The sequence below is a fragment of the Heloderma suspectum genome, chromosome 5, assembly GCF_057233095.1.
Source record: "Heloderma suspectum isolate Gila_16-S chromosome 5, 16-S_ref, whole genome shotgun sequence".
In the NCBI taxonomy this organism is placed as follows: Eukaryota; Metazoa; Chordata; class Lepidosauria; order Squamata; family Helodermatidae; genus Heloderma; species Heloderma suspectum.
Window position 1 is genome coordinate 98,437,890 of NC_139462.1, and position 13,848 is coordinate 98,451,737.

The 13,848-nt window shown below is 45.8% G+C and overlaps 1 protein-coding gene across 1 annotated transcript in view; it reads right to left on the reverse strand.

Annotated features, from left to right (window-relative positions):
- Window positions 1-13,848, reverse strand: part of LOC146344179 (phospholipid-transporting ATPase VD-like) — a 74,234-nt gene that overhangs the window by 15,938 nt on the left and 44,448 nt on the right. The window contains 6 exon segments of the mRNA XM_084859778.1: window positions 744-931; window positions 5,798-5,902; window positions 6,164-6,244; window positions 7,155-7,355; window positions 8,948-9,073; window positions 10,834-10,910. Of these exon segments, the coding sequence (XP_084715904.1) occupies window positions 744-931; window positions 5,798-5,902; window positions 6,164-6,244; window positions 7,155-7,355; window positions 8,948-9,073; window positions 10,834-10,910 (778 nt within the window).

The following is a 13,848-nucleotide window of genomic DNA, read 5'->3' on the forward strand; positions in this document are numbered from 1 at the left end:
ACTGAGGGAGAAGCATGCAGCGGCTGCCCAGGCATGGGGGAAGAGAGGAGGATGACAGTGGCAATGGGAGGTCTTGCTCCAGTGATGGTTTCCACTAGCGGGTCGTCATTAGCATTAGCGTAATCCAAGTGTGGGATTCTACCCTATCACTCTTGATCCTTCCACCATTCATCTTCATAGGATGGCCCCAATTCTAGTATCATAAGAGTGGGAGAAAAACATCTCCCTGTCCATTTTCTACAAAGGCTAAGCTAGGCCTCTTCTTCCTGGCACGCAGCTTTCTGTATGGAGGATTTTTCTTGGTGCGTAAGAGCCTTCAGTCGCGCGAGTCCCCACCTGCAGCCTGAAGTGATATAGGCCAAAGATTAAGCACCTCAATCAGAGCTGGACCTAACATGAAGAATGAAGTCTCCTTGTTTGACTTTGACTGGGATACCTCTTTCTTACAGTGTTTCTGAGTCAAAAGATCTTGAATACTGTTGAAGTCTTTTTTTAGGTGAACATCCAAGAATGCAAAATGTGGATGTAACAAGCAGGCCTTTGAAAAGACATTGTATAGGCACATTGAGCAGAGGGCCAGAATTACCTGTGGCTGCAGTTCCCTGTTGAGTCTACATGCAGTGAGAAACCCAGGTTTGTGGTTTCGTCTTGTATGCAATGGCGCTTGGGCCATAGCACTGTGGGTCACACAAAAATGAATTTCTATCTACCCTGATATGCTTGGTTCTAAAGAAGTAAAATACCTCGGAAGGAGAGCCACGACGGTTGTGATGATGCAAACCAGATAAAACATTGGATTGGACAGCTGTCTCTGCATGATCCAGTATGGATTGGCTGGTGGATTGCAGAGGACACAGGTAGCTCCAAAAATCCCATTAATGCTGAAGAACAGTACGACGCTAGCAGCTATAACAGACGTGTGTATCCAGTTCTGAAATAAAGTAAAACAACAACAGAAGAATAAAACAATGAGACTGAATCCGCTCTCATTTCTGAAGAACTGTAAGGCTGAGTTATGGACTCAGGCAGGCAGGCGCCCCCCCCGCCCCCATTCCCAACGAGTACTGCCTCCATCTTCTCAACCCTCTTAAGGGATAAGTGCTGCCTGGCAGTTGCTTAAAATCTCATGTGCACTGGAAGCTGGGGAATCATTGTCTCTGACCTCCTCCCATACTGAAGCTGAGTGTTACTCCCCCTTTGCCTTTGCAAGTAGCTTCGGACGTCTTGGCTAAATCACGTGAACAAAGGCTGGAAGGGAAAATCCCTCCTGATGCAGTAAAGGTGCAATACATGGAGCTATCTTGTGTCGCCCAGTCATCTAAATCCTTCCTCAAGTGAGGGACAACTGAGAATAACATGAGAAACACAACGAGGGAAGCCGCACTTCGACACTAAATCCAAGTGATGTTTGATGGGGCTTAGGAGTGAGACAGGAGCCTTTCAGAAGGATGGAGCTTGGAAAAACAGGGTAGTTTGTGCATGTTAGAATTTCTGCTGCATGCCGTTTATGGAACTAGGAATGTCTCCATCAGCATGCACCAACCCAGTACCCTTCAGATGTGTTGGACTAGAACTCCCATTATTCCCAGCTGTCAGAGAACAATGACCATGCTGGCTGGGAAAGATGGGAGCTGCAGTCCAACACATCCAGAGGGCACCAGGTTGGGGGAGGCTAGTCTACACTGTGGAAGGCAGAGGGTCCAACTACTGTTCACTCCCCCAAAAGGAACTTGTCCTAGGTACTGCCGCCAACCCTTTTAGCTGCTTCTGTTTATTCCTGTATCATTTCTCCTCTTGGATCTGAGTGATGAGAGCTGATGAACAAAGAAGACAGGCATTTTCCCTACCATGAATTCCCCTTCTTGAGGAAGGCAGTTCACATCCTTTGGAGTATTCAGCGGGCAGGGCAGGGCAGGGCAGGGCAGGGCAGGGCAGGGCAGGGCAGGGCAGGGCAGGGCAGGGCCCTCTGCTGACTGAGCCCTCCTCAGGGGAGGCCCCCAACCTTCCCCAGCCTGGACAGGAAAAGCACAAGGGCTCTCAAACAAGCACGTTTAAGGCTGTCAAATGCCAACAGGGCACTTATAAGCAGCAGTAGAAGACACACAGGAAGAAATAAAGGACTGAGCCCACAGGAGGCCCCAACTGCCTCCCTCACATCACATGTGCCTATTGCCTAGGAGGGCAAAATATGCCCAAACGCAGCAGGGGACTGCCCCCCTGCCTTCTTCAGGGACAGGACCTTATAGTAAGTAAGAACCACTGTTTCCCCTGGGAGAGGCAGAAGGGCAGCCCATATCCTGAGAGAGAGAAGAGCGGCAATCAGACAGAGGGTGGGCAACTGGTAGTAGCGCAAGTCCCTCACACCAGAATCCTTTGAAACACCCATCTACCAAATGCCACATCGGCTATGGCAAAAACATCCACCTTACGTCGCTTAGTGAACATGTGCACGACGCCCATCTTGCTGCCCAACAGATCTCATCTTGTGCAGAGCACTCCCTCCCTGAACACTGTGGAAGCTGTCACTCCCCTCAGTAAATGTGCGATGACACCCTGGGGTGGACCCTTTCCCATGGTCCTGTAGGCCAGAATAATGGAGTCTTGCAACCTTAGGGAAAGCAAGCTGGTGTAAACAGCTCCTCACCCAAGGAGTGCTATTGAAGAGAGAGTTTTCTTTTCTTTAAAAAACAAAAACAAATACCCCCACACCACCACCCCATCTAAAAAAACAACGGTAAGCCACCACTCCCTGCAAAAACACTAGAGAAATTCCTCCCACTCTCTTAAAAAGAGCTGAAAATCCTCTTATTTCCAAGGACGGGAGGGATGTCCCGCAAAAGTGGGGGAAGATTTCTGGGATGGCTTAGCTTGATGGTGCATGAATAAATGCCTTAACCCCATTTGTATTCTAGGGGGCAGGGGGATGGTGACTAGGAGGTGGACTGAGAAGAGCAACTCCTTGGAGCAAGTGCTGAACATGCAAATGAGATGCTGTCAAGAGCTGCAGCCAGCCTCTTCGGTGTGCTAGTACTGAGTACTAGCTAGTACTGATACCCTTATTTAGGCCCTCCTGCAGAAAGTCCCACACCATTTATCTGGGGCTTGGCACTTCCAAGAACACCAGGACAGAAAAGCTTCCCATGTGTTTCCATAAGCTTTGCTAGTGAGTTTGTGCCTAAAAGCCAACAAGGTTGACAACACCATGTCTGAGTATCCAAACTTTTTAAAGCACTCCCATCTGGTCTCCATCTGATGGAATATGTCTGTGTTTGGATGTTGCACTGGGTCAGCAGGTCTGATAGGAGACCTTGATAGGATCCAATGGTGGTGAAATGACATGGCCGAAAACTCCAGGAACCATGGCCTCCATGGTGGGGCATCATCAAGCGGACCTCAGTCCTCTTCTCTTTTCTTTTGCATGGTCCTCTAGGCATGAGGCAGTGTGGCAGAGATCAACACGTTACACTTCTTGGCTAATCTTCCACCAGTCTGTTTGATTCAATGGTGCCTGCAGTCTTTGTTCATGTCACGAATAGTTGGAACTGGGTGTTATCTGGTCTTGCAAACAGGTTCACCAGTATAATCCTGTAGTGTCTGGTGGCCTTCTGGAATGTCTGCCTAGGCAGAATCCATTTCAGTGCCCTGATGGCTGTTCTGCTCAACAAGCCTGCCACTGAGTTTGGGCCTATTCCTGCCAGGCATTTTGCTTTGAGACGTCGAAGATTCTAGTATTCTAGTACCCACAATGGTGGAAGGTGAAAAAACATTCCATTGGGATCACCATCTGTAGGGGATGAATCAGCCTGTTTCCCTTCTGGGTTATACCCAAGGTGGGAGGAGGTGTAGCCAAAGATAAAGGAAGCTTTGCCTGGAGGAGCCACTAGATAATGAACAATGGCTCCTTTTGCAGTGCTTATGTTTGGGAGTGGCTCTTGTGTTAATATCCTTTTTTCCTTTTTGCAAGGCTTTTTGTACAGAGACCGTGATTAGGAGTGACTTGCTCCTTTGTTCAAACTAGGTAACGTTCCCTTGACATTCTTCGACAGTTGGGATTTGACTAGTTTCAGGAACTTTGGCTGAGCTTGATCTCCATGGAGGAGTTTGGTTTGCTTCGGATTCATTGTGCCTCTTCCAATGTTAAGAACCACGGGGGAAAGGTGAGGAAAGCATCTTTACAGCCTTTTGTTGTTTCCCATCTGTCATGCAGCGAGGCTGATCCCAGAAGAGAAGACCTGCTGCTCGTTTGCATCAGCTAACGGACAGCCTGAATGCAGAGAAGGTGCTTTGCAGCTGCTGCAGGCTGGCCTGAGGAGTTTTGGCAGCAGAAGGAAAGGTCTGAGGCCTGGGAGGCACAGAAAGCCTTTGCAGGGTGCTTTCCCCCGATTGCAAGGGAGGTGCTTCACTGCTGCCACTGGCTGTCCTGTGGGGTTCTGGATGGACCTGCTTAAATGGAGGCACAGGAAGTGCCAACACCCTTGCTGCCACTCCAACCCAGGAGCACCTTTAGACTGAGGGGCCTGAAGGCTTTGCAAGGAGGATTCTCTCTTCTTACCCCATCCAAAGGCTGAAGTGACAGTCAGCCTCTTTCTCCTCTTCCACCACAGGCCCAGAATAACCCTGATGTATCGTTCGCAACCTTCATCATCCTAAACATACTGGGTTGTATCCAGTGGCTTGTATTCAATATTAGTCCAACAAGTCCCATTCATTTCAGTGGGCCTGTTCTATGTAGGTCTAACATTGGATACAATCCACTGACTCATAGGTAGGTATCCATCCACAAAGAAATGTGTTGAAGTATGGATCCTAGGAACGTGGAGTGGGGGGTGGAGGGACAATGCTTGCTAATATATCAGTTACTGATGTTAAGGGAGGAACACATTTTTGATAAAAATAGGTCCCTTAGACCAGAGTCTCAGAGTTTTGGACAAGATGAAATTACCGTAAAGTGATTTTATTATGTCCATTTCACATGGGAAATGTAGTGCTCTCACATATATAGAACTGTTATTGATTGTATCGGTTACTGAAGACTTTTTGCTCTGGTGCTGTAAACACCATCACTCACTACATGAGGATACATTTCATATCTACCATGGGACAATGGCCCCATTCAAATGGAATCCAGGCTTAAGCTCCTGTTTGGCTAATGGAAGTCATCTGAAGCAGGGATCCAAGACTGCTGCTCTCAAACAAGCAAATATTTGAACACCAGGAATAAAATGGCTTTTAACAGAATAGCATCCTTGATTTGGCAAGTCAGGAATAATTTCAGGTTTGTTTCGCTCAGGGGCGCAGAACCTGTTTCAGCCCAAGGGCCAAATTTCATTCTGGAGAAACTCTCCTGGCCCACATACCAGTTGTGGGAGGGACAAACTGGGAAGGGCCAAAATGCCAGCATATTTTAGGTTTAAAATCTTCCTGCCAGTAACTAAGGCTTTGAAGAGGCATTTCAGATTGGGGCATTTTTAGAATGAGGAAAATATGGCACAAAAGCTGGGAAACTTCCAAACAATGGGTGGTTGTGCAGAAGGGACGTGGCCATCTGGGGAACAACGGAGGGCCGGATTGAGACCCCAGGCAAGCCAGACTAGGAACTCAGGTCTGAGGTTCTGCACCTCTGGTTCAGCTGCTTGTGGGAGGAGCCAAGCAGGAGGGAACAGGCACACAGCTTGTTCACGGTACGCCAGGATGCTGGGGAATCCTGGCTTACTATTCTGTGTGAACATGGCCCATGAGGTCATAAATGCTGACTCAGCCCTGTTTAAGAGCTTAGGAGAATAAATAATTTACTCACCAAAGATTTACTTTCAGTCATGAGATGTAATATAATTATAAAGAACATGGCAGTGTTCATTGCACTCCCAAAGGAGTAGATGTCAATGTCAGAGTTACGGAAGGTCTGCAAAGGAACAATTATTTAAAGAATTATTTATGTATTCTGTGCCTATATTCCCAACCAAGTCCATAAAGCAGGCTGCAGTAATAACGCATGGCACTGTAAGACTACTAGTTGGTTTTTCACATACAAAATTTTAATGATTATTCTTGTGAATATGGAGGGAGTTTAAACCTTATACAAATAAACAGGGAAAACTGGCTTCACCTTGTTTTTTTTTAAAGGTAAAAGAACAGCAGGGAGGAGGGGAGTCCTAATACTTATGAAGTAAGGGATAAAAAAGCAAACCAAACTTTGATAAAGAGCATCTGCTAAGTTCCATGCAAAGGCTGATCTCACATACAGCTGAAAAGAAACACAGGAGAAATACATCTTAGCTTTGGGCATTACAGATTCTAGTAATTTTCAATTATCTGCATGCTCAGATGCCTGCATCTCCCCCTAGTGACCTTTCCAACACTTGGCAGGCATGGACAGCATCACTGTCCAAGACCTGTATCTCCGTCCTCAGTGGGAGTCTGAGTGAGCTGATCTGCTGCATGCCAAGTCACATTGTGAGAGGCTGAAATGGGAGAATGCAAACCTTGTTATCTAACCAAGATTTGGTGGTATTGAAATGCAACATGTAAGCTGCAAAACCAGAATCAGTAAGAGACATCCTCATTTTCAAGGAACCAAGCTAACTGTGATGCTCATAATCAAGAGTTGTGGGTGGATGTGCCCAGAACATCCTGTGAGATCCACTTAGGGAGAGTATGTTGGCAGTGGTCAGAGATTCTGTGATCTATGTTGCACAAGAAGACCCATTCCCACCTCTAAAGCTGATCTGCTGTGCCACTTCAGACAAATCATTTCACTTCAGATTTCCCTTCTCAGCACTCTTATTTACTTAGTCCAGAGGCCCTCCTAGAGATATTCAGGCTGACTTTTACAGCATGTCTCTCTAGCACACAGTATAGAATGAGGGCCACAGTTTTCTGAAGCTTCCCTGAACACGGTACAGAAACACAAATAACAATAGCAGTCAGTGTGGTACCTGGTGATAACATCGAATGATCCACCAAATGACTGTCTCGTATATAATCTATGCTACCCTTCTAAGGCCACTTACATCTGTTCGCTGGCAACTAGTGAAGGATGATGCCTTTTATCTATACATCCCCATCAGCATTCAGGTTCAACTGGCAAGGAACATGTAACCAAGAACATAGGAGTCACTTCAGCTTTCAAGCACTTGTGCCAAGCTAAGAAATACCTCATTTCTTTGTCCAACTTTGTAAAGTTCTGGCCTCCGTAAAAGCGTTTCTGCTGAGACATCTTGATCTAAAATGCCATAAATTATGGGTGGTGCTGATGTGAAGAGAAGGTTGTAGAAAATCAAAGCCCAGTAATCAGTCATGGGGGTTCCTGAAAATCCACAGAAGAACTGGAACCAGAACAGGAGGCTTACATGTGCCTGTTATGATGAGACACAGGGATTACAAGTGAGAATCCATAAATGGGAGCCAGTGTTGTTGTTGTTGTTGTTGGTGGTGGTGGTGGTGTGTGTGTGTGTGTGTGTGTGTGTGAAGTCAAATAATCCTTACAGTAGCCTACAGGAATGTAGCATGTTAATGCGTCAAGCCCACACCCCCAAAGCCCTGGAAATAGTTCTGAGCAGTAGAGATTTCTAATATTTCTCAGCACCAAACTCCTAAGATTCCTTCGAGATGCCATGATACTGATATTTTATACAATTTTAATATGATTGATGAGTTAATCATATTTTAACTGTTGTATATGTTTATTTATATGTTTTAACTGTACAAGTTTTTAATGTTGTAAAGCTGCCTTGAGTCCCAGTATTGAGAAAAAGGCTAGATATTATAATGATGATGATGATGAAATTTAATAATAGTGCAAGGTTAGAAAGAGACAAGAGCTCACCTTGTAGTAGCTGATTAAAAACATGACACATGGTAGCTCAAACTGCTGTGGCCTCAGCCATATGGAAGCTGAGTCTTACACTACCCCTCCTCTCCTGAAATTTCAAATTCAGGGGTCTTCAACCTTTTTTGGGGCAGTGGGCACATATGACACTTTGAGAGAGTGTCATGGGTGCCCTCACAAAATGGCTGCCACATGGGCTTGCCCATTCATGAAATGGCTGCCACAATGGGCATGGCTGGTCACAAAACACTCATTTCCCAGAGGGAAAATGGTGAGACAAAAAGAAAAGTAACTTGCTCAAGAACCTAAGTACAAGGCAGAAGTGGGTTGTGAGCTCCAAAATCAAAAAACCCTCTCTTTTCAACCCAAACAATAGTGGTGGAGGCAGCACTTTGCTTTGCAGCATGCCAGCATTCCTGGTAAAAAATAATAATTAATTAAACAATCTTACGAAATAAAAGGAAAGTCAGGAGGGACATGGAGCCTGGAGGGCACTAAGAGGGGTGTCCACAGGCACAATGGTTGCCAACTGGCACCATGCTGGAGACCTGGGGTTACCAGAATGCAGTAAGGCTCACTTTATTTCCATTGGCAGAGGTTACAGACAATCAGCTCTCCCTGCAGTTAGAGCTTTGAAACAGGTGTTTTTGAGGAATTAATACATGGGTAGTGGTCATCTCCATTCCAGGTTTGTAACATACCGAAGCTTCTCCCGAGTGCTTACTGCTTAGTAGAAAACCCAGTAGTTCAAGTTCATCATCACAGCTGGCAAGGCCAGTCTGTTTCAGACACACTTCCCCAGGCAGTGTGTCTGCCTGGGGACTTCCCAGCACTTCCACACTCCATTAAGAGATCCCTTTGATAATTTGCAAGTTTCAATAATAGAGCCAACCTGTCACAATTTCTCATCAATGCTGAGAGACAGCTTTTTGGCACAGACCATATTCGACTGTAAATGCCTCGGGAACACTGATCCTTAACCCAAGACAGATGGGCAGACTCAATTTCTGCTGCCAGATTCTGCATACAGACTCTGTATCCTCCCCATGTTTCTAGGTATTAAGGCACTGTTCTTGCACACTCTCAAAAGCATTATGGCATCCCTGGGGAGTGACATACCAAATTCTTGTAGAAAAAGTAAAGGATAATGTTGGCCAGTCAGGTGTAACACCAGTGACCATGAACAAACAGCAGCTTGCTGAGTTGTTTGAACTGAGAAAGGGCAAAATCGCTTGCCAGCATGGCCTGAAAACAAACACAAAGAAAGTAAAATAGAGCAATCAAGAAGACAGGTAGAGAATGATGGCTTTTATCAACTTCCATTGACTAATGAATTGCCTACCACCTGTTCGCCACCTTCCACCCCCCTCCCGCAACTGAAGCCAACTGCACATGAGAACATAAAAACTCAAGAAGAGCCATGTTGGATCAAACCAAGGGTTCATCTAGTCCATCTAGTTCATACAGTGCCAACCAGATGCTTATGGAAAGTCCACATGTAGGAGAAGAGCACAGTAGCACCCTCCTGCTCATGTTCCCAGCAACTGATATACAGAGGCATACTACCCAATACTGGGGGTAATATATCTCAGTCTTTTAAAGCTATCCATAGGGATGTGTGAACTCACCCCTGTTGGGTTCTCCAGATGCCCACCCAGCCCCTGCCCCCGCTTGCTGGTCCCTGGACTTGAGCTCGAGCCCCTCCATGCTCAGCGAGCAGCCTGCACTCACTCCAGCGGACTTGTCGAGCTCTGTGGTCACCATTTTCTTGAAAAATAAAATAGTGATCACAAAAATGCGCATATTTGCGCACATGTGAAAATGCGCATTTCTGTGAAAGTGCATATTCTCATGTGCAAAATGCGCTTTTTTGTGAAGGCTCACAGTTGTGTGTGTGCAAATATGCACATTTTTGCGATCGCCATTTTATTTCTGAAAAAATGGCGATAGCAAAGCTCGACGAGGCCACTGGGATGAGTGCGGGCAGGGGGCAAGCAGGCAGGGGGCAAGCAGGCACAGGGGCTTGGCGAATGGGGCTTGGTGGTGCGGGCAGGGGCAGTTCCGCTGGATTCTTGGACTGAATCGGGCACCCATGCCACCCCTAGCTATCCACATTGGTGGCTATCACTACGTCTTGCAGTAGCAAATCCAATAGTTGGACTATATGCTCTATGTACTTCCTTTCTATACTGAATCTCCCCACCCATTCAGCTTCCTGGGATGATTATGTAGTCTAGTATTATGAGAGGGAGAAAAGCTTCTCCCTATCCACTTTCTTCCTATCTATCATGCATAATTCTATATGGCTTGATCATGTCTCCCCATCATCAGTTGCAAAATGAAGCTCCACATAGGCTTCAAGCCAAACCCTCCTTTTTAACCTGCCCTCTACCCCTCAACCTTCTTCTCAAACCAGTTGTCCGTCCTAGCTCTGCCCCAAGCTCTCCTCTTTTCCTTAAATTATTTGTTAATTATCATTTATTAGTTATCTACTATTTAGTGATCTATTCATTACCAGTTCATCCACCTATGTCCTTCTGATTTAATGCCAAGAGCCATTTTGGTGCCTCACAAATTAGGAAAAGTAGCTCACATGAGTAGATGGCTGTTGTGAGCACTAAAGCAACCCTGGGAAATCCTCTTTAAGAGTCTTAGATCCAAGCCTGCTTTAGTGAAGACATCCCATGAAGATACTCATGGTTGTGGACCCTCTGATTTCCAGGCACCTTCTCCAAACACAGAGTTTATTTCTTAGGAACATAAGGCTATGGTAGAATCTGATAGAATGTAGTATGAGGAAACGGTTCTCAAGACCCTTATAATTCTACAGTTGTATAATATCATGGTATTTGTCTTTCCAGTAGATGAAGTCTTATTGATACAGGTTATGCAAGTTCCAAAGTATTCAGCCTTTGATCCCACTGACAATATATTATGTGAATATCGGGCCTTTCAGATCTACAGGCAACACTGCTTTCACTTATGGATCTATCAACCCATCCTACCTGCATGCCTTCTTGGCCACAGATTCCAATTCCAATATCAGCATCTTGAATCATACCACCATCGTTGGCTCCATCACCTACCAAGAGAGGGAAAAGAACAGTCTTGCAATGAAATTGGCTTGGGAGGCTATTACTTTGTACACAGATCTGATGAAAGAAGCAAATGTATTACACATTCAATGTCAAACTATACATGCCATAAAATGCATCTTTACATTTCTTAAAAATGCAAATAGCATCAGCCGGGAAGGCTGAGCATTACTGGAATCATTGCAGGTGCGGGGCTGGCCCTCAAATGAGACAGGGTGAATCCTTGGGGTCAGGTGGAAGAGCAGTGAATTGCGCTGCTCACACTCCCGCCACCATCAGGAGGGCCTGTGGCCGGCACCTCCAAAAGGTGCTCCCCAACCACGGCATTTCCTGCAGCAGGACAGCCAGACTGGAGAGTGTCTCCAGAGCATCCTTTAATATACTGAAGGTAAAATCCCTCTTGTGAAGATGTTGTTTGTATTGGAAGGGCTTTGTCCATTGGGCAATAACTATCAACCTCTCATCTCCACAGTTTTACTGCTCATCCTTTCTCTACTGCAAATCGTTACCTCGCAATGGAATTTTCCAAATAAGGGTTAAATCAGGAATGTATGAGAAATTTGTTTCAGGTCATTGTTGACTAGATTTGCTCAATTTTCTCCCTGACCTGAACACGGCACCGAATGCAATCCATGCTCAGATTCCATAGATGTCTGAGCTTGTGATGTGATTTCCGCAACAAAAAAATGCATTCAAAAATGCATACATTTCAAAAAATGTACATGAATAAATGGATATATTTGAATCAATGGGAGAAAATGTGTACATTTCAAAAAAGGCAGACAACGCATGCCTACACTTGGAAAAATGTGCACAAAAATATGCACAAACTTTTATGCAGAAATAAAAAAAAATCTTGCAGTTTGATCTGGATACAAGTCAGAACAAGCTTCAAGGTGGAGATCAGAGAAACTTAACGAGTTCCGGTTTTGTTACTTGCACATCCCTGTTTTAAGGCCTGGCAAACACCTGTTCTGAACTCCACAAGCAGAAAAGCTGCACAGGAAAGGGGCCATTTGGAGTGGGAAAGGATTAAGCACTCTGTCCTGTTCCACCCCCCACTTCTCTGCTCAAAGTCCCTCCCCAGCTACTTTTTTTTAGGGATGTACGAAAGTCACTTACCATTTCGACGGGGTGATTTGCGGTGGGCGGGAGGTGCTCCGCACCTCCCCCCGAAATCCTAATCCAGCCAGCTCTGCTCCGCGGAAATTCCGCGGAGCTGCTGGCCGAGGCCACCTGCAGCTGGACATCCGGCTGCTGGGCAGCCTTCCGGAAAAAAAACCCCTGTGTACGCAAATGGCAGCAGCTACGGCGGCCGCCATTTGCGTTCCCTTTTTTTTGCTGTTTTAGCCTACATAAATATTTACGTAAGCTATTACGGTGAAAAAAAGGGGAACACAAATAGCGTAGTGGGCGCCATTTGCATTTCTTTTCCCCCCGCCGTTTTAGCCTACGCAAATATTTACGTAAGCTATTACGGCGAAAAAAAAAGAACGCAAATAGCGCCCACTACGCTATTTGCGTTCCCCTTTTTTTCGCCATAATAGCTTACGTAAATATTTACGTAGGCTAAAACAGCGAAAAAAAGGGAACGCAAATGGCGGCCACCGTAACCGCTGCCATTTGCGTACACGTTTTTTTTGCTTGCCGTGATAGGCAAAGGCAGCTACGCAAATGGTGGCCGCCATTTGAGTCCGCAGCAGCTGGCCGAGAGACCAGCTGCCGCAACATCCGCTCCAGGTAAGTTTTGTCCCGGAGGGGATTCCGTGGGGGGGCGGGGGGCCGTTCTGCCACGGGTTTCGGGGGGCTGAATGCCAGTGCATTCGGCCTCACTGAAATCCATGGCAGAATTCTCTGCTATCCCTACTTTTTTAATTTTTAAAAGAAGAATGTGGTGTTAGTCCCATCATAGAGAGTCCAATCGTACTTGGTAATACTTCTGAGTAAACATATGCAGAATCCAACTGTAAAACATTTTACTCAATACAGAACTCTCTCTCTAACAATATTGTACTTCAAGGTACTGATCTACATAAAACATGCTTTAATAGCTACATTATGCATTCTTCCTCTAGAAGCAACGTGTGCTAGAAAGATGAAATAGGACTATCCATCTGTGAGATGTAAGGAGACATGGTCTTCAAATGTGGGGAGTGCTGCATAATCTTTATCCTGTTTGTACCAAGAACAAGCCTGTGAGGTAGATTATGACTCCTCTGGTGGTGAACTGAGGGTGACTTCACATGTTATGGGGAAACCCAAATGAGGCATGCTTCACCTTTCCACCTGTCTCCCAGTTGTGCATAACTATGGGCTGGATATATATGCAAACCCACCCACTTCTTTGCATTTGAACTTGAGAGGAACTTCGACAGAGTAAGTGTGACAAATTCACCATTCCTACTCTGGTGATTCCACATCGCATGTGAAGCCACCCTAAGATTGGCAGTGTTCGGAAGTTACAATAAGCCACAGCTTCTCCTGACAGCAACAAGCTACAACAAACGTTGGGCCGGGAGGAAGAGTTCAGAAGAGTTTAGGTTTGGTTGTTTTTCTTTGTCATGTCATCCAGAGCAACAAACTGTGGTCAAGACTAACTGTGGTTATTTTCAAACAGGCCCATAATTTCTAAGTCCAGGGGCCAATCTAAACAGAAATGCTTTGTGAAGCGATTTGGCCAAAATCCACATTTTCACAGAAACAAATTAGCTCTTTCCACGGCACAGTGCTGTATTCCTCTGCTTTTGCGGAGCAAATGGGAACTGAAGCCACATTAATTGGGGTGGGGTGGGCGAGTAGGAATGAATGTCATCAATTGCATAGGTGCGGGGCAGCCAATGAGTGCAGGTTTGCTCCCCCTTCCTTCCTCCCTCGCGTGTTCAATGACATGCAATGGAGGACTTGCTTACGCGTAGACGTTCATGA